Source organism: Drosophila willistoni, assembly GCF_018902025.1.
Source record: "Drosophila willistoni isolate 14030-0811.24 chromosome XL unlocalized genomic scaffold, UCI_dwil_1.1 Seg141, whole genome shotgun sequence".
NCBI classification, from domain to species: domain Eukaryota; kingdom Metazoa; phylum Arthropoda; class Insecta; order Diptera; family Drosophilidae; genus Drosophila; species Drosophila willistoni.
In genome coordinates, this window is record NW_025814052.1 from 2,017,757 (window position 1) to 2,036,364 (window position 18,608).

Sequence of the window (18,608 nt, forward strand, 5' to 3'; positions counted from 1 at the left end):
CAGTGGGGCCACACAATTCAAATGCCAATTCAATTCAATTGAAGTGCTGCTAGAAGGCGTTAACCAACGAGCTCTCTTATTTGTGTGTGTTTTTTTTTTTGTGATTCTCCTCGGGCTTGAGCGCTTTTTGCCCAGCAAAAGTTTCTGTTTCAGCTGTTGGCTTGTGGGGAAAAAGTGCGCAAAATCCTTGCTGTCGAATAGAAAGCAGAAACCATAAAAAATTCTAACCCAAACCAAGTAGTAGGTTCCAGCCAATTGCAGAGGCAAAAGAAAATTTAGTTCTTGGCCTTTTAACTTTTGACTCGTTTTCCTAATATACATATTTCTTTACATATATATATATATTTATATATATATATATATATACATATATTAATTTATTTCATCATATCATGTTATGTGTTACAATTCTATTCATATAAACATTATTATTTATTTATTTATTCTTAATTGTGCTAAAAAAAAAAACAAAAAAAAAAACGTAGAATCAACAGATTTTGTAGTCAAAAAGCATTCGTTTCATTTATCTTTTTTCTTTTACATTCATTTGTAACGGCAATATTTCAACTTGTTTTTTGTATGAGTGTGTTTGTGTATTCATAATATGTTTATTTATAGGCATAGTCATATTTGATAGTTATATATTCATAGTCATATTTGGTTTGTAATTAGCTCTTTTCTCTTGCTTTAATTCATTGGATGATATTTCATTGTCTTCGTATTGGTTAATTTGAATATGCCGATTTACTTACATTTACAACGCACTGCCACTTTAATTAATATCTACATTAAAATCTAATTACTATATATACATACATATATACATATATATACACACTATATATATATATATATATATATATATGTATGTGTACATTGTCAGTGGGTTATAACAAGTTTTTCATAAGGGCATAGACATTGACATTAGATTTAGTTGAAATTTTTGTTTGCTTTTTACTTTCAATTTCTCGATCAGCCACATTTCTATATATTTTTTATATTCATATTCATAGTCATATTCATATCCGTATTCGTATAAGTATGATAACCGCAAATTGGTCTAGGACCTACAATAATAGGCACACACATTAATCATTTACATACCTTTTTGCATACCAAAATCAATTTCATTAATATTTCTAGATGAAAGCATGTGCCTGCCTCATATATATCTATATATATATATATCTTTATGTATATATAATTTTTATTGCCTAAACGATTCTATATACATATTATCGATATTATTCTATATTATTCTCAAGGTGTTGTCTATTTGAAACTTTAATAAATCAAATCTAAGAATAATATCGATAACACATATTTATATATATATGTATATGTATATATTTGTTAATTGATCTCGCCATTTCATATTGCATGTGTGTATTTTAGATTTATTATCCCTTAAAACTAAACTAATACACAACATTCAAGTGTCTAAGAAGCTCTTGATTTTGTTCTTGAATTTGAATTTCTGAAGTAATATGTTTTGACCTAATTTCCAATCAAATATCATAAGTTTATGTTATATGTATATATAGATTTAGTCGTGTGTGCTATATTAGATATGGTATAGTATATAGTATTTGTATATGTATGGTATGTACCTTATTTTTTCTTTATATACTGAATTGTTGTTTTTGTTTTTTTTACACAAACAATATCTTACTTCAACATGTGATTATTTAGTAGGTAAATAAACGCCCAGGAAAAGTTAGAATAACAAAGAGATTTACGAATATATATTAACTATTTCAAATGGGATTATAGAAATAACTGAAAACAATAATAATTCTTAACTTATATCTTGTCGAAACCTCTAAAATAATTTTGATTTAGCATTAATCCAACAAAATTTCAATTGCTAAAATTATTCCACTTGTTAACTTTATAATTTCGTCAAAGTTAAACCAATTATCTATATTAATATCGACAATATTTGGATCTAAACTTTCTTATGGATACTAGATCAAAGCATAATTTATTTGAGAATTATAACTGAAAGGTAATTTCTGATATATTATGAAATATTAACATTGACTGCAAAAGTTGATAAATTTGAATTAAATCTCTCTACTTTTCCCCCTTTACCAACCATGTTGTAGGTAGGCGTATTCCGATGTAGAATATGATGATATATCATACATATGTTTAATAAATTGTGATATGATTGGAATATCGCTGTGAATCGGTTCATTCCATTTACATGCACATGCAGATCATCTACAAACTGTCGAATCGTCTCCGGCGCATATTGAATGCGGTGCTGCAAGAAAAAGTTTACCATTCGAACAGGCGCACAATTGGAATACACGATGCAAGTGGTCACGATTCTGGGCAGTGCCTAGAATCGGTGGCTGGGCGGTACGTAAATTGGGCATCAATATTTTTGAAGATTCGAGACGCAGCTAATAGATAAACCAAAAAGAAACACGCAACACACAGAGATACACAAAAGAATTGATTACAATTGTAAAATAGTAAAAGGTTAGGTCTCTTAATCCTCTCTAGAATCGATTATTGCATCCTTTCAATTGTATTATATACTTACACTTCCATCGAGTGCACGAAATTTGACATCTTCTAGAGCCATAATTTCTATGCCACCGGCACGGGATTGCAAATTGATATCCTTGGCGGCTGTCATCTCCAATTGACGTGTCGGCGATTCCAGTCTGTGCATTAGATTAAAAAATTGTTTTAAAACTTTTGAAAATAGTGGAAAATTAGTGTAAAACATTTTGTCAGCAATTTGCATAAATCAAATGGTACAAAAAAAAATCATAGTATGCTTTTCAGGGCAAATGTCCATAAAATGCAATTTTGATGGATTTCTTGTACGTTTGAGGGAACGAGTGTGTGTGTGTGTGTATGGGAGTCAATGTGTATAGGTACGTATGTACATATGTACCTGCAGCCAGACAATTTGTAATTTTCATGAACCAACAAACCCGGGCCATCAACAAATTTGTCAATGAAAATGTTATTACAAGCGGCCGATCCTGTTAATGGTGCATACAAAAAAGACCTTACACACACACACACACACACAGTGGTCAAAAACGGAATACAGAAAAGGGGAAAAGGGCCTACCAAATGGAAAAGCGCTTTTCAATTCATTGCCAATGTTTGTACATATGTATGTATGTATGTATATGTGTTCATATATCAGTTGGATGTGTGCGCAGAGAAGAAGGCAAACATATTTGTTGGCGGGGGGAATGGACCTTGGGCATCTCTTTTTTATTAAGGCTTTACAATGTGTCTGTGTGTGTGTGTGTCAGTTTGTGTGTATTTTCAGTTGCAAGCCAACACCTCAAAGACTGAAAGAAAAAAAAAGGGTTAACGCGGGTTGGTGGGTATGACTCTAGGCTAAAGGGGAAAGGGGAAAGACAGTGTCCCCTAACGCAACTCCAATGTCAACGATTGCGTCTCTTGCCTGCCAGCGATTTGTGTGCTGTGTTGCTTTCTTGTTGTTTTTATCGCCGCAAAGGTGACGCACACACAAATACACAAATATTCATATACATACACACGTGGCCAAAGGCAGAGAGAGAGAGAAAGAGAGAGAGAGAGAGGTAGATGCTGGGCATCTGCCAGGCGAATGTTTGTTTTTAATTTTTTATTTGTCAGATTTCCCCCGGTTGTGGCTCGCTTTCTCTTACTCTCTCTCTCTCTCTCTCTCTCTCTCTTCTCTTTTTCATCCACTCCTTAACTAAAATTCACATGTGTCCCCACAACGTGGATATGAATTCTCTGAAATTTATTACAGTTGTTGAATTTCAACACGGCCAACGGCGGCGACAGCGGCGACAGCAATGCGCGATGACTGCCGCGACACCGCTGTTGCACTCTCTGAGCAATTTCAGTTCTGTGGCATACCAACAGATTGGCTTTCAATTTCATTGCACTTCACTTTAATTGGCCGCAACACGGGTTACCACGGCTAGTGCCACAGCAATAGCAATAGCAATGGCAATAGCAAACTATTTTGTGTGCTTGTGATCGCTTGAGGATTCAATTGAACTTACCTTAGCTCCCTGCCTGGGTCGGCACGCACATGTGGCGTTTGTATAGATTCCCGAAAGATGGCGCCACCCTCACCATCGATCCGCAATGCATGCGCTCCAATAGTGACTTCATTTCGATTTACCGAAAATAAATTTCGTCCGTTTGTATCATTGATGCGAAAACCCGACGACAGACACTCGAACTTATCGTGTCCCAGAAATAAATGATTCTCCAGCATGCCATTCGAGTCACGTGTATTGATTGAAAAATTACGTGATGATTCTGTTGCCCGAAAACACACAGCAATGAAATAGTACCAAAAAAAAAAAACACATGTATGAAAAGAGAAAGAGAGAAACAAAGAGTCAGTCTATAAATATTTAGTTTATGTTGAAATAATTTAAAACAAGTCCTAAGAAGCTTGCCAAACCAAAAAAAAAAAAGGGTATACCCATAAGTAGATTGTACCTACATTTCCAATTTGTGCTCTATATAAATATGAAATTTCTAATTTCTTATTGTACAATATGAAGACATTTCACATTTTTCGCAAGACATGCGACAGTGGAAAAGGAGACAAAGTGTGAACAGGACATAGAACGTAGATGGCACGTACATATATAGGTACAGGGGAAAACGGAAATCAAATTTCAGACTTTTGCGCCATGGTCTGTTGGCTGTTATTCATTGTTGGGGCTATCACGGTGGCATCGTGTACCTGAGCGCATACTTGGCGTAACCCACCACTTCCTTTTCTGCCCATACCCTTACCACTTTACACTTCCCTGACATCCGAGTGCGTGTCTGTGGTTTGCTACTTATCGCTGCGGGAAACTTTCACCTGGACAGAGAGAGGGAGAGAGAGAGAGAGAGAGAGAGAGAGAGAGGTGGAGAGTGGGCTAAATGCCATCTGTCTTCTTTGGTCGGCGCCTTCATATGGCTTATCTGTAATTGTGCATCTTGGCTACCCATATCCACACATCTTTCTGCCCACCGCGATCTCGTCTTCTATTATTTTGAACGTCTTTGGATATTTAACATCTTCTGGTAGATATCCTAGCCCACCTTTTGCATTCATTCCCCCAGCCACCATACATACATATATTATATCTGTATGCGTATATATGTACGTATGTAGGTTGTATATCTATGTATTTGTTGATTTATGGCTTGGCTCGCAACGTCACACATTTGTCGCCAAAACCTTGCCGCCGACACTCCCCCTTTTTGCCCCGTCGCATCGTTTAATCTCTCCTCTGGCTAGGCTCAACTTGAAAATGCTTCGGGTAGGCGAGTGGGAGGGGGGCGTGTTAAATGGATGAATGGAGAGGGTAAACAAATACCACTGGCTGCACATAATGGGGCGACAAGTGCAGTTCATTAAACATGCGACATGCCACCAAAACTGCCGCCAGTCATGGCCAGCAACCTGCCAATGACTTTGATATTTTCCACTAGAAGGTCAATGACGAAACACTGATTCAGACTGATGAGCCCGTTGGCCGACCTACCGAATCAACCTATCGACGTATTGGTCATGAATGATGAAACGTAAAATTACGGCCACATGAATATTAATGGGCATATAGATAACATTGACAATGCAGTCAGAATCAGTAGCCGAATAAATGTCATTTGTCATCCAAGCAATTTATTCCAATGTAAAGAAAAATATGATTACAATTCCTTTAGAAAATCAGAACGTATGGTTCAATTTCTAATGGAAATCGAATTAAGTTAGCACTTCTTTTTATAAACTAATACCCAATCTCTAAAAGCTATAATCTTGCATTCCATAAAAATCATCGGCCATGAATTGCCTCATTTTGCCCTTTGGCATTGCGAGTTTCTATTGAACATCTTGTTCAACCCCTTTTAGAGTCTATTATAATTTAAATCAGACGCAGTGAAGGATATTTTCTTGATAAGGATATTCCAAGTTGATATAGCCATGTCCATATGTTCGTATTATTAGCTTCACGCCCTCAATTGGAAAGCTACCAAAAACAAATTTTATAGCTAAACGATTTACTACCTAACTGAGGTCACAATTTGTCGGATTGAGCTACTATAACATATATGTAGCTCACATAGGGACAATCGATCGAAAAGCCAACTTGATTGAGAAATATCTCAATAGAAATGTAGAAAATTAGTGAGATACTTCTCATAAAATAAAAAAAATCGTATAAAATATTTGGAAAGTTATTCCAGGAAATTTATTGAAGAAATAAACGGTTTTAAAATGGCCAAAATGTTCAAAGTTAGCTTCATTCTCGTTGTTTCCATCTAAAAAAGAATTTTTTAAATCAAATAAATTCTGGAATATGTAATTCCCTACTATAAAAGTTAGAAGAGTATCAAATTTTTCAAAGATTTCGCTTTAATATTTCATTAAGCAGTTTATGTCTATATAAAAGCGATTTATAAGACTTAAACTTGAAATACGTTGGTCGATCCCCTTAAAGATCTGTGAGAGCTTTTCGGCCGAGTTTCCCTTACATGAATTAAACTCTATTTCAGAGACAATAAGAATTTATGTCCTGTGACGTTTAACCGCAAAATAAACTTTTTCTATCATTTGAAATTTAACTTACCTATGGATATAGGTTGACCATGACGGGAGCGAATTGTGGATGCGCGCAACATATCCATAATTATGGCCTGACCGGACAGTTGTATGCCACCAGGTACGATTTTGAGTTGTCCCATGCCCTCCTGCAATAAGTATAACGATTACAATTTATGTCCTATTCGATGCGAAGCGAATCAATCACCGTTGAGAACTCCATGACTTTGAGTATCCAGAGTGTGAGAACCAGATTGGTGATAATTAACAGCATCAGCAGTAAAAGCAACGTATAGAGACACTTCTTACGCCAACCGATCAGTCCCAAATATGTCTCAATTCCACCGACAAAACCATCGACACGGCCACCACCAACATTACCACTACTACTGACGCCTCCCGTTCGTGCTGTCGTCACTCCTGTTCGGTTGCGTGATGTATGTGCTTGGGCTTGTGATTGAGATTTAGAGTGGCCTGCTGGTCCAGGTCCGGCTCCGGATCCGGATCCGGCAACTGATCCACCTGGCATGATGGCTGTCTTAATATGAACCGAACCAGAACCCGAACCGCTGTGGCTGGTGGCAGTCATTTGACCAAGATTTTGGCTATTTCTACGTTTAGTTTTAGGTGTGGCTCCAGTCGATGATTTTGGTTTTGTTGTTGACGCAATCGCTGGCAGCTTTCGGGTAGCTGTTGACGCGTTGGTGCTACCTTCTAGCATGGTGACTGTGACATCGTCACTAATATGGGCAGAGACTATGCGTCGGCTCGGCGCCGTCCATGTTGCAGAAGATGGTTCAATTGATGTCGTCTTCTCTAATTGCTGTTGTTTTTTCCTTCGAAATGTTGATGTTGGTGTGGTAAAATGAAAACTTGGTACTTCCACCTCCGTATCGGCAACCACATCTGCATTCGCATAAGATTCGGTGTTGACAACTATGGGCTGCGAAAGAATTTCGACGTTTAGAAGGCCAGTTGTCAATGCCATTCCATAGCTAAATTGTTTGTGAATGTATGAACAAGGATTAGGGATGGCTAGTGCTGGGCGTAATGAGATATGACTCTATATACATATATGTAAATATATAATATGGGTGTAATTAGTTGATAAATTCTTACCTTATGTTTTTTGGCTCTTTTAGCGGTTGGCAAGTTGCGGGCTGTGAATGGAAATACACACAATTAAAGCCAAATAAACAAATTATAAATAACAAATTTTAATTACATATACATGGGCTCACACACTTACAAACACACACACTTGCACATGTTTAGCATTTTTTAATGTGTTGTTTTGATCAAAACGGGCCCCGCCCACTTTAGACTCATTCACCTTGAATTGGCATACACAAAATATAACTCATGAACTTTTACCCCCCATAAACTGAAAGAACTGGAAAGATATTAGAAAAGAGTCTAAGTTACATAGTGGCAAGCAAAAGTGAGTGGATTGTATAACAAAAGTCACTTTGGCCATCCATCAAAACCAATCCGTACAAGTAAATCTAATAAAGTATTTTACTTTGTTTTCAATTTTTTATTTTTAATCTTAAATTTCAAACAAAACACGAAAGAAAACCACAAATTCATGAAAATTAAATAACTAACTTACGACCCTTATACCAAATTGATCTATATGATTGTGTAATAACAGGCCACACAAGCGGCAGATACATACATACATATTTGTTGTGGCTAATTCGTACTGCCCATTTGTCTTTTCCACATTGAATAAAAAGCTCTGGAATCTCAGCTGGCCACTCCATCACTTGAAAATTTTGTTTTGCATTCCAGTTCTTTAAAATTTTTACTATTTGGATCTCCATATATGTTATAAAATACTGATCTTTACGCATAATGCCATTAAATTCATTAAAATTTTGGACCCCACTGGATTTTGGATTGTTGCTTAACTTTTATTGTTTAAGAATAAAAATATCATAAATGGATTGAATTGCTTGCTTGGCTCGGTTTTTATGGATGGCCAAAGTCACTTTTGTTGTGAAACTTGACCAGAAGTACAGAAATTTATTAATCTCAAACCATTTCGTTGATAAAAAGTAAGACTCAAGTATTTTTAGCCTTCGGATCAATCGAAAAATTGTAGCAAGAAACATAAATACTTCTAGAATTAAACTAGTAGATAATATTATCTTTTGTTTAAGCTTTATTTCGAATCGATACTAAATGGCTAACGACCTGAATTTTGTGATCAAATTGTTATTCATGGCATATAATCAGAGAATAGAAATCAATAGCTATTAAATTTTGGCTAATCGGTAAATGCCAATTGTCGGTTGAATTTAATTTTGTTTAAATTTCATCTAGAATTTTGTGTGAATTTGTTTTCCACTGATGTTTGCAAAAACTCAATTTGTTATGGACAGTGATGGCTCTTTGGTTATAATTAAATGTGTATATAAATGTTAATAACTATTTATTTGGCCTTGATGAAATGTATGGCAATGCATATGTACATATACATATATAGAGCCGTGTGTGGCCAAGGGAATAGAGGTGGCCAGGATCATGGCCAGAAACAGAACCAGATTACCAGGGCAGCTGATGAGAGGCTCAGTTCATGACGAGCTTCACACGTTGCACTTCTTCAATTATGGATGCATCTACCGTGTTTGTGTATGTGTGTGTGTGTGTGTATGGAATTCATTTACATGCATGAGCTGCCAGAGCAAGAGGGATAGTCTGTGTCTGTGTGTGTGTGTGTGTGTGTGTGTGTGTGTGTGTGTGCGTGCATTTTATTAAACCTTTCTGTCAAAAGAAATCATAATAAATAAAATAAAAATGTCATAAATGAATAAATTATGAATGAATGGAGTTCTCGTGCTCACTCTTTCCCCCTTCTCTCTCTCTCTCCATCTCTTCTCACGCTCTTTAACACTCTCGTTGTTGTTGGGTAGCTCATAAATAAATAAATAAGTAATTCATTGGCAGCGTAAGTAAGTAAATCATTTTACTGCAAACAGCATGAAAAAAAAAAATAAAATCAAAGGGAAAGCTAAATTTTTGACATGACCAATTTGTGTATTGCACAGGTATAAACATACATACATACACACATATGTACATATATGTATATGTGGATATATCATAATTAGCACTTGGAAGAAACTAGATTTTTAACTACAGATTAAAAACAAATACAATTCATATGAATATACATTTCAGATTATCTCCAACACAGCAGGTAAACGGAAATTGAAATTATCTAAAATTAGGCAATTTTTTGAGATGAAATGAGAAAAATAGAAAAACAAACCCAAACAGACAAACACACACACACACAGAAGAGAACAAATATATTTATGAATATTTTTGCTTATGCTCAATAAAAAGAAAATTTGTGTTTATAAATAGTTTTTTGTTGTCGATTTTTCCTTTTTTTCGTTGTTGTTGTTGTTGTTGGCTTTGCTTTTTTGCTAATGATTTATGGCTCTTACGTTCAATTGCGTGAAGGCTAAACATATGTAAGAGTCGTAAAATGAAATAGAACGTGAATTTGATTTTAAAATTTTTGTGTGTATTTTCCATGTGGTCAGATTTAATGTACATACTGAAAAACCGAAGCACTTAGACCATGACCATGGTTTGTGTTTATGTTTATATTTGTTATATCTGTACGATAATATTGTGTACGATAAATGGGGATAAGTGCAAAGTCGAGTTGATTTTAATGTTAATTGCCAAAAATTTGACTGAAATAGAAGAGAAATGAGTTAAACTCAGTTACAGAAAAAAGGGACCCCAATCAATGATCACACAAAATCTCACAAAACAATCAATGATCACACAAAATCTCACAAAAGTTATGCTTCCATCATACTAGATCTGACCAGATCGTTTTTTTTCTGATACAACTTTATCACTGATTAATATTCTTTAATAGGTTCATTCAATATTCGCTTTTTTTTATGTTCATCTAAATAATGATCAGGTAATAAATTAAAGACATTTTTATTTTTGAGTACCCAGATCTTTGATATATATAATTAACTTTGAGAAGTAAGATACCAAGGTGTGGGTATAAAAATATTATTACTGAATAATTTTTTTAGCAGCATACATATTTAAAAGTTGTAAATTTGAAGGAAACTCGTATTTGGCTTAGGTTAAAGTAAAAAGTCAGTGGCCACTTGACTCTTGCTGCTGATTTTGCTATATATTTTACCTACAAGTACGTATGTATGTATATGGATATAATAATTTTGCAGTGGTTGATTGGTGGACGGAGGCGGGGGAGGGGGAGTGTGTGGAAATCCTTTCTTCTGTTTGCTGCATGCAAATGCTCTGAGAGTTAAAGTTGAAGTTGATTTAGTGTCTGCAGACAGGGTCGAATTGTGTTGGGTTTGGGTTTCATGGTTTCAGTTTCGGTTTCGGTTTCAGTTTCGGTTTGGTGTTATTACAACACGCATTCCACAAATGTTGGCTACGGCCATTGGGATAAAGATGTTTACTGCCATTACACAGCCGTTAGAGGAGGAAGGAGTAAAGTAACAAGGGAAAAAGGCGTGGGGCCGGAGCCGGGGCATCACGTACATCCAGTTACAGTTAAGTTACAGATACAGTTGCTGTTCTACTATAGTTAATGCTCTTGTTTTTGTTGTTGTCACACGTTTTTATGGCCACTTGTGCAACATATGCTGCAAAAAAAAAAATAAAAACTACGTCTCCATCCTTGTCTATAACTGCAATTGGCTGACTATATATATATACATATATGTATATGCATAGTAGCAGACTTAAGTCCAGACATGCCATCGGAAATTACTGTAAAGTATGCCAAAATGAAAAATGAAGTGAATCCCATCGGTTGTCACACTTTGCTCTAAAAAAAAAAAAAAATACTTTTTCATCCAAAAACTTTCAATTTAGAAAATGGGCAAACAAAAAAAACCAAAGCGCACAGCATTAGAAGCGGGAGAATTTCGTTTTGGAAATTTCTTGATATTAAACAAATGTTTCTAAATAATTTGTAAGTATATTTTCAACATTTTACTTTGTTTGGTATTTTAACTTCTTCCATTGGTTTTTGAAATTTATTCCAATTACATCTTATTAATTTATAGCAATGCAATTATCATATTTTATAACGAAAATCAAAGTTTACTACTTTATAACTAAATATAACCAAATCTTTTATCATTTCATTATATGGGTATAATCTATAGAAAAGTCTACCAGGACCCAAAATATCTTTAAGGATAACCCAAGAAAGTTTTAAAATTGCCAGTGAGAAGATATTGAGCATTAAAATGAAATGTTAATTTTTTGTATATTTTCAAAACTTTTTCTTTTCAAAACAGATATGTATTTGATTATAAATATTGTCTGATCTTATCCGGAATTTCAAGTGTTATTTTTATAATAATATCAACTAAATCTTTAAGCTATTCATTACTTAGATTGCACTTTCAAATGCTTTATTTGTATTTTATTTCCATTTATTTTGTATTTTCAATTTTTTAATATAATAATTTTATATGTATATCGGTAATATTGATATTTAATTCAATTTTCATTTTCATAACTTTTTTAAAGATAATTTTCTTGGTTATATATTTTTATATTGGATTAAATTTCCGCTTTATAATTTATTTTTTGGCTATGTGTTGTGTTTCAAGCTCTGCCTAATTTTGACAATTCAATTCAGTTTTTGAATTCACATTATGTGACCTCGGATTCTGGCTTTAGTTAACATTTTTCCTTTGTGTCTGATTTGTGGTTTAAACTGGGTCGATTGCTTTCAATAATTGGTCTAATTAAAATTCTCTTTTTAGGGAAAATGATGACGCAGTTTTGTTCCATTTTTGGTTAGAGTATGTAGATGTAGTCATGGATTCGTTTTAAGCTAAAGCTAAAAGGAAACATCTGGTTAAATCTGTTTGGTACTATGCAACGCGCGCGCTTTTGTATGTGTGTATGTGTATGAATGGGGCTGTGTGTGTGTGTGTGTGTGCACTCTCGGAAAGAGCAACTTATGAAGTTGTTTAAAAGTCCTTGACAGTGGGTAATTTGAAGCGAAATGGGCTTATTTCAAGCCATGACTAGACAGACCGGAGCCATGGGTGCAGACAGGCCAACACTTTGGCTATTCCTATCTGTCTGTCTGTGTGTGTGTGTGTGTGCCTGTCTTTGTGTGTATACAAATGAACTCGTAAATGGAAAGTATTGCATTGTCCTGCTATTAAGTTATCAACAACGACAGCAGCAGCAGCAGCAGGAGCAGCGGTCCCAGACACACACATATGTATTTCTGCCAAGGGTCGAAGTTGAACCGGCTGTGCCTGTGGCACGTTGCGGGCACTAAATATTGTTACCCGGCATACCCTTGCTTCCCGCCTGCCCAAGAGAAAAGGCATGGCTATGGTCTTTCGAAATAATACTGCTACTACTACTACTACCGTGTAACCCCCCACCGCCAACCCTTGGAAGCAGTCCATTCATTCTGTTTCCAAGTAGAAGCAATTTCATATTTTTGTTACAATTTTCATGTTATGCCTTGTAAAAGGTGTTGTAGTTGCCTCATTTAATAGCACTCGTACGTTTTACGGGGCAAGTAGACAACAAACAGTTGAACAGTTGTTGTCCTTGTCGTTGGGTCCTGCCGCATGCTCAACATTTTTATTCAAATCATGCGTACATAAGTGCCGAAAGGACGCTAAGCCTTAAATTTTCCTCTCGTCGCCTTCCCGCCTCTCCCTTCCATTCTGTGTGTGTGTGTGTGTGTTTAAACTAACAATACTGCCTTATGTTGTTTGTGTTGTCAAAAATTATTAAAGGCCACTTGAATTTATTGTTAGGGGGCGGGGCAATTACCCTCTGCCTGTCCTATTTAATTCACAATATATTTGTCAACAACTCGGTTGAAATATGTTTTGAATAAATTGCATGACCTAATTTTAGCAATTTCGTTTTCGAATGATCGTTTCTATTAGCAAACCGAAGATTGCCTTAAAAGTAAATGATCATTATGGAGTGATCTCTGCAAGATTTATATTTTATTTTATAATTAATAATGCAATCTTTTTTCACTCCTTTCAATCGGATTATAAAAACTAAATCAACATATTAACCACAAACTAAATTCATAGTAATTTTTATTGTTAATGATTTCAATACTTTGCTGTTATTTCAATTTCATTTAAGATAATCTAATGACTTAAGCCTCAATAGATAATATTATAACTTTTTCATTTGATATGAAGAAAGAACAACCACAACAAACAAAGTATTAAATAAATATGATCAAAAACTTATTGAAAATTATAATAAGTTATATTTGACACTTTTGTTTGTGGACTAGTTATGATCTCCAATTAAATTGGAAGCTTAATAAATTGAAGATCTTTTTGTTTGTGCACTTACCACAAGGTCAATATTAAGTTGCTGATCACTATCCGATAGTTCAGAATTATTTGTGACTTGATCGAGAAATTTCCAACTGACCAAATCCGATGGAGTTTTAATTTTATTTAGATTATCAATATGATTGAATTTGGGTTGCTCTTCATGTTTTAGAATATTTTTGGTCTTTTCTATATTTGTTTGCAGCATGACTCAGCACTGATGTGGCATACATTTCAAAAAATAGCCAGAACAAAAATAATTATATAGAGAAATAACTCATACGTCATGTATGTGGGGCGAATTTAAAGCGATTTTCCAGTCAATTTCACTTCAATTGATAAATGCGGAGGAAAACAGCAGCAACATCAGACAGACAAACGGATTGGATACTGATTAAATTATGCCACAAAGTACGTAAAGACACACACTACACACCCTACACACACACAAACACACACACACACATACATAGAGTACGAGCACTTCTCATTCATTGATCTTGACACACAATCGCCAAACAAAAACCAACAACAAGAATCCAAATCAAAAAACAAAAAAAAAAAAAACAAAAAAAAAAATCACCAAAAATTATTCACCTAAAAAATCTTTGAATATTTTTAGCACCACTTTTGATTTGGGGGTCTCTTCTTGCTCAGATTTTTATGTAGTTTTTTGTTTATTTTTGTTTGATCACTCCGAGAAACCAAACCACCGCCCGTATTCTGAATCGGACCGTACTCGTGCACGCCTGCACAACAACTGACGGCACTTTCATTTGGCCGGAATATTAAGAAGTCCGCCAAGAGATGTTCAGGCCATTAGGGCGAACCAAAAACCAAAAAAAAAAACGAGCAACCGAAACACTGGCGAATCGACGAACAAAAAGGAAAATAGAAAATTGCCCCAACGACTGCGAATGCCACAGCCAGTGGCAATCGAGTTTCGACTTCGTGTTAGTCAAAAGCTTTCACTCAAAGTGCTCGTCTCTGTCATCGGACTGGCTGCCGGCATTCGGCCAGCAAAAACTGCGAGACCTGAACCTGCCGCACACTCTATACACCCGCACACACACACACACACACACCAAGTGTGTGGATTTCACTCGGGCCTTTTGCCGGCTTTGTTTACAGAGCTGAGCCTGAGCCTGAAAATGTATGAGAAGCTGGGGCATGCAACACGTGGCAGCTGCTAGCTCACAAGTGGTTGCTCGTCCAAACGCCTCGAGACTTGCCTTGCCATTAAAAATGTTGAGTTTTTAACATTTTTTAAATTCTATTAATTATACCAATTAACTAAAAATGGAACTTACATCTTAAAGTCTTAAAGCTTCTTTTTATGTAATTGATTGGGCTTCATTTTACTTTTGAGTTTTAAACATTTTGAAAAGTAAAGAACTCCAACCAAATCCTTCAAGCTAGTGCTGATATTTTGCATGGAGGGTTCTACATACATACATATATGTATACTGGATATTTCTGATTCCATATCAAATAGCTCCGATAGTTATAACTTTGTTAACTTTCAAGGGATAGTCATTAAATGAAACATTTGCAAGTTCCAGTTAACCTCTGTGTTAAGTTACAAAACGATCGTGTTACTATGTTAAATAGTTTCCTTGGTCTCGATACTAACCGTTTTTTTAGCGATTATCATTAAAGTAAAGTTTTTAACGACCTTTTGGATTAATATCAAACCTTTTGTTTGCCGGCTTGACAACAGACGTCTATGTTTTGTTGGGAAAAAGATTATGTTTATATATGTATAGTATGAATACATTGGATTGTTGGCTTTAAACAAGACAAAAACTTTGCTAATGTATTCAACTAATGTTACGAATAAAATAAGCCAGAACGTCTCCTTTTTGGAGATTAATTTTATCAAGTATAACCTTTTATTAAGAAGTTTTTAGTTAGTTTTAGATATAATCAAAAGACAGGGTTAATTTTGGCCTTGCCATATTTTTCTGAAAAAATGGCCTACAAACTTAATCTGGAGCATATGGGATAATAGATTATTATATGCATCAAGTCACTCTAATCGAACTATCGTAGCTATGAGAGCGATCCGGCAGAATCCGAGATGCCTGCAGTATATAAAAGCTTACATATGCAATTGAGATTTAGAGGTTTTGTCGTGTTGATCAAGAATATATATATATCTCTTAAGTGGTTTGAGATGCTTCCTTCTAATATACCCTTTTTTATAGTGGTAAAAAATTGACTAAACAATCCTCTATACACTTCCATTATCTTTTTAGCTGAAAACAAATTTATCATTCGAAACATTAGCTTTTATAGTCTCCGAGATCTGGATGTTAATACAGATATCTCAAGTGAATCGACTGTTGATAATGATCAGAAATATAATTGAGAAAATTTCAAGATCGTTGCAGTCAAATAATCGAGCTTTGATCTTTTTATGTCGATTTGTTAAGATAAACTGGCTTAAATTTACTTTTTTCCAAGAAGTTAAGTTAAGATTACTGCAGTTAGTTACACAAACTTAAGAGAAGAACTGCAAGTTCACATGCAAAAATTGGCTAATCTAGTAAAATGAAGTGCTTAAAGTTTTCTTCTGTTCTTGTTTTTTTTATTAGTGTTTTTGCAAATGTGTAAATTATTCATTTCTTTTGTGTCCTTGTGTTTTCGTCGGGGTATGTGTGTGTGCGTGTGTGTGTGTTGGGGGGTATTTATAAATTAAAAGCCTGTTCATCTTTGGCCAAAGTTCATAATTTTTGCTCCTTTCATTAGAACGATGCGGGGATACACATGGTCTCCTGGGTCCTTCTAATTGTTCTTTGCCAACAGCTGCTGTTGCTGACGCTAACCCTTTGCCTGGGACAGGTGCGGTTCAAGCGGATGAACGGGATATTTCTATGGATATATCTTAAATAGACTTCATTCTCCTCTCCTGTTCTTGTGTCTTTTGTTAACCAGCTGTGGCCACATTTTTTTTTTCTTTTTAAAATTTTTCTTTTTTGTGTTGTTTTGCCAGCAGCTGGGTTTTTGTACTTACATAAATGGCTAAGGGTGTGGCTAACACACACACACACATACATATTAATTGTTCCCTAGAGTGAGAGAGAATGAGAGGGAGGAAGAGTTGCATACACAAACAACCAACACACACACATGTATGGCCTTTTATGCATTCATAATTTGTAATTTGTAAAACTTGTTTTCAACTGGATTTAGTTTTTGGTTTTGGCATTTTGGAATAAGGCATCTATATAAGTATAAGTATATAAGTTCTTAGAAAAATAATGAGCTTGGGCAAAAACAGAAGATGGGCAGGGGCTTTTTCGGTGGAATAGGTGGGTCAGGACATACTAAATGCCAACCAAATGAACAACAACTAAATGAAATTCACATCATTTACGAGGGAGACAAGAAGGGAGAGAGAGAAAAAGAGAGGAAGTTGGACAGATCTCACTACCAACTAAATACAATGACAATGGAAATTTACACAAATGAGTAGTGAACAGAACAGGTCAGAGCTCTTTCTATCTCTCTCTCTGTCTCTCTCTTTTTCTCGTTGGCTGTGTGCCGGACATACGATAGCAGCAACAACAGTGTGTTGAGCAAACAATCATAAATAAGGCAAGCAATCAAACATACTGTTGAACACTGATTACCCTAATTTGTATGCCACAATTTGACACATAACAATTGACACTTAGTTACAATACCACACAGACATACACACACACACACACACACACACACACATACAAACACATCCGAAATTGCCAAGGGATGAGATGTGGTGGTGTTATATGGACCGAGGCAAACAGAAAGACAGACATACAGACATATGCACAAACTATTTGGCAATCATTTATTTTGAAGCCAATTGAATTTTAAGTAGTTAAACATGCAGACAACAAACATTTGTGGCCACACACACACACACACGCACATACATAAATAAATACAATACGTGTGTGCGTAATATTCAAAAAGACACTGACAGAAACACTCAATCAACAATTGCTCATCTTTCTTCAGATCTCTTTGAGCTTAAATTGAAACTAGTTTTGCACAGAAAATTTCATTTTTCCAACTTTTATTGTTTTCTCATTAAGATTTTCAATTTATTAGATTATAATTTTTGCAGTGTACAAACTGGTACTCAGTCAGGACGAGGACCAGGATCATGGTCCAATGAGCATGGGCTTTACCAATAAAAATATTTCCCCAAATGGCGACAACAACAACAACAGCAGCAGCACCAGCAAAAGGAAACAAAATCGAATTTGGGTCTGAATTTGACTGGATTAAGTGTGGTGAGGGGCGGTGAGGCTCCCCTCCTCCCCTTTGTCTGGGTGTTGGGTTGAAACGTTGTCATAAATATGACAAATGGAATTCATTGAATATTCTGAATGTGTGTGTGTGTTTGTGTGCGTTGTGTTTAGTCAAAAATTAATTGTTGGTATTAACCCTTGAACTTTGCCCCATTGGTAATACCTCAGTTAGTCAGTGAGTCAGTCAGCCAGTCTGTAGGGTGGTTTGTCTTCTTGTTATGAAAATGTCATAGGACTGAAATATTTAGTGATTAGTTTTTATTTAAGTTTTATAGTCAACTGACATGAATGAATGAACGAATTGTTGAGGCCTTACAAAACTCAAATTTATTTTCTGTGTGCATCTGCGTGTGTGTG

The 18,608-nt window shown here is 35.3% G+C and overlaps 1 protein-coding gene across 2 annotated transcripts; it reads right to left on the minus strand.

Moving 5' to 3' along the window:
* Positions 1-1,622: 1,622 nt before the first annotated feature.
* Positions 1,623-14,716, minus strand: LOC6648406 (delta-sarcoglycan). Of its 2 annotated transcripts, XM_002071095.4 has the most exons (8): positions 14,545-14,716; positions 13,967-14,164; positions 7,703-7,743; positions 6,792-7,526; positions 6,612-6,732; positions 4,035-4,296; positions 2,555-2,678; positions 1,623-2,411 (listed from the first exon to the last, which is right to left on the minus strand). In XM_002071095.4, exons 4-8 carry the CDS (start codon positions 7,302-7,304, stop codon positions 2,223-2,225), a joined length of 1,209 nt encoding a protein of 402 aa, XP_002071131.3. In that variant the 5' UTR covers positions 7,305-7,526; positions 7,703-7,743; positions 13,967-14,164; positions 14,545-14,716; the 3' UTR covers positions 1,623-2,222. The 2 variants fall into 2 exon arrangements, with proteins under 2 accessions (XP_002071131.3, XP_046867331.1); XM_047011375.1 differs by lacking the exon at positions 13,967-14,164.
* Positions 14,717-18,608: the final 3,892 nt, after the last annotated feature.

Bases quoted from the DNA above. Each gene is read 5' to 3' on its own strand.
- LOC6648406 (XM_047011375.1), bottom strand. From the start codon at position 7,304: ATGCTAGAAGGTAGCACCAACGCGTCAACAGCTACCCGAAAGCTGCCA. The intron at 2,679-4,034 runs GTAAGTTCAATT...TCTAATGCACAG, and splicing joins GACCCAGGCAGGGAGCTAAG to ACTGGAATCGCCGACACGTC. The intron at 2,412-2,554 runs GTAAGTATATAA...TTTATCTATTAG, and splicing joins TTCGTGCACTCGATGGAAGT to CTGCGTCTCGAATCTTCAAA.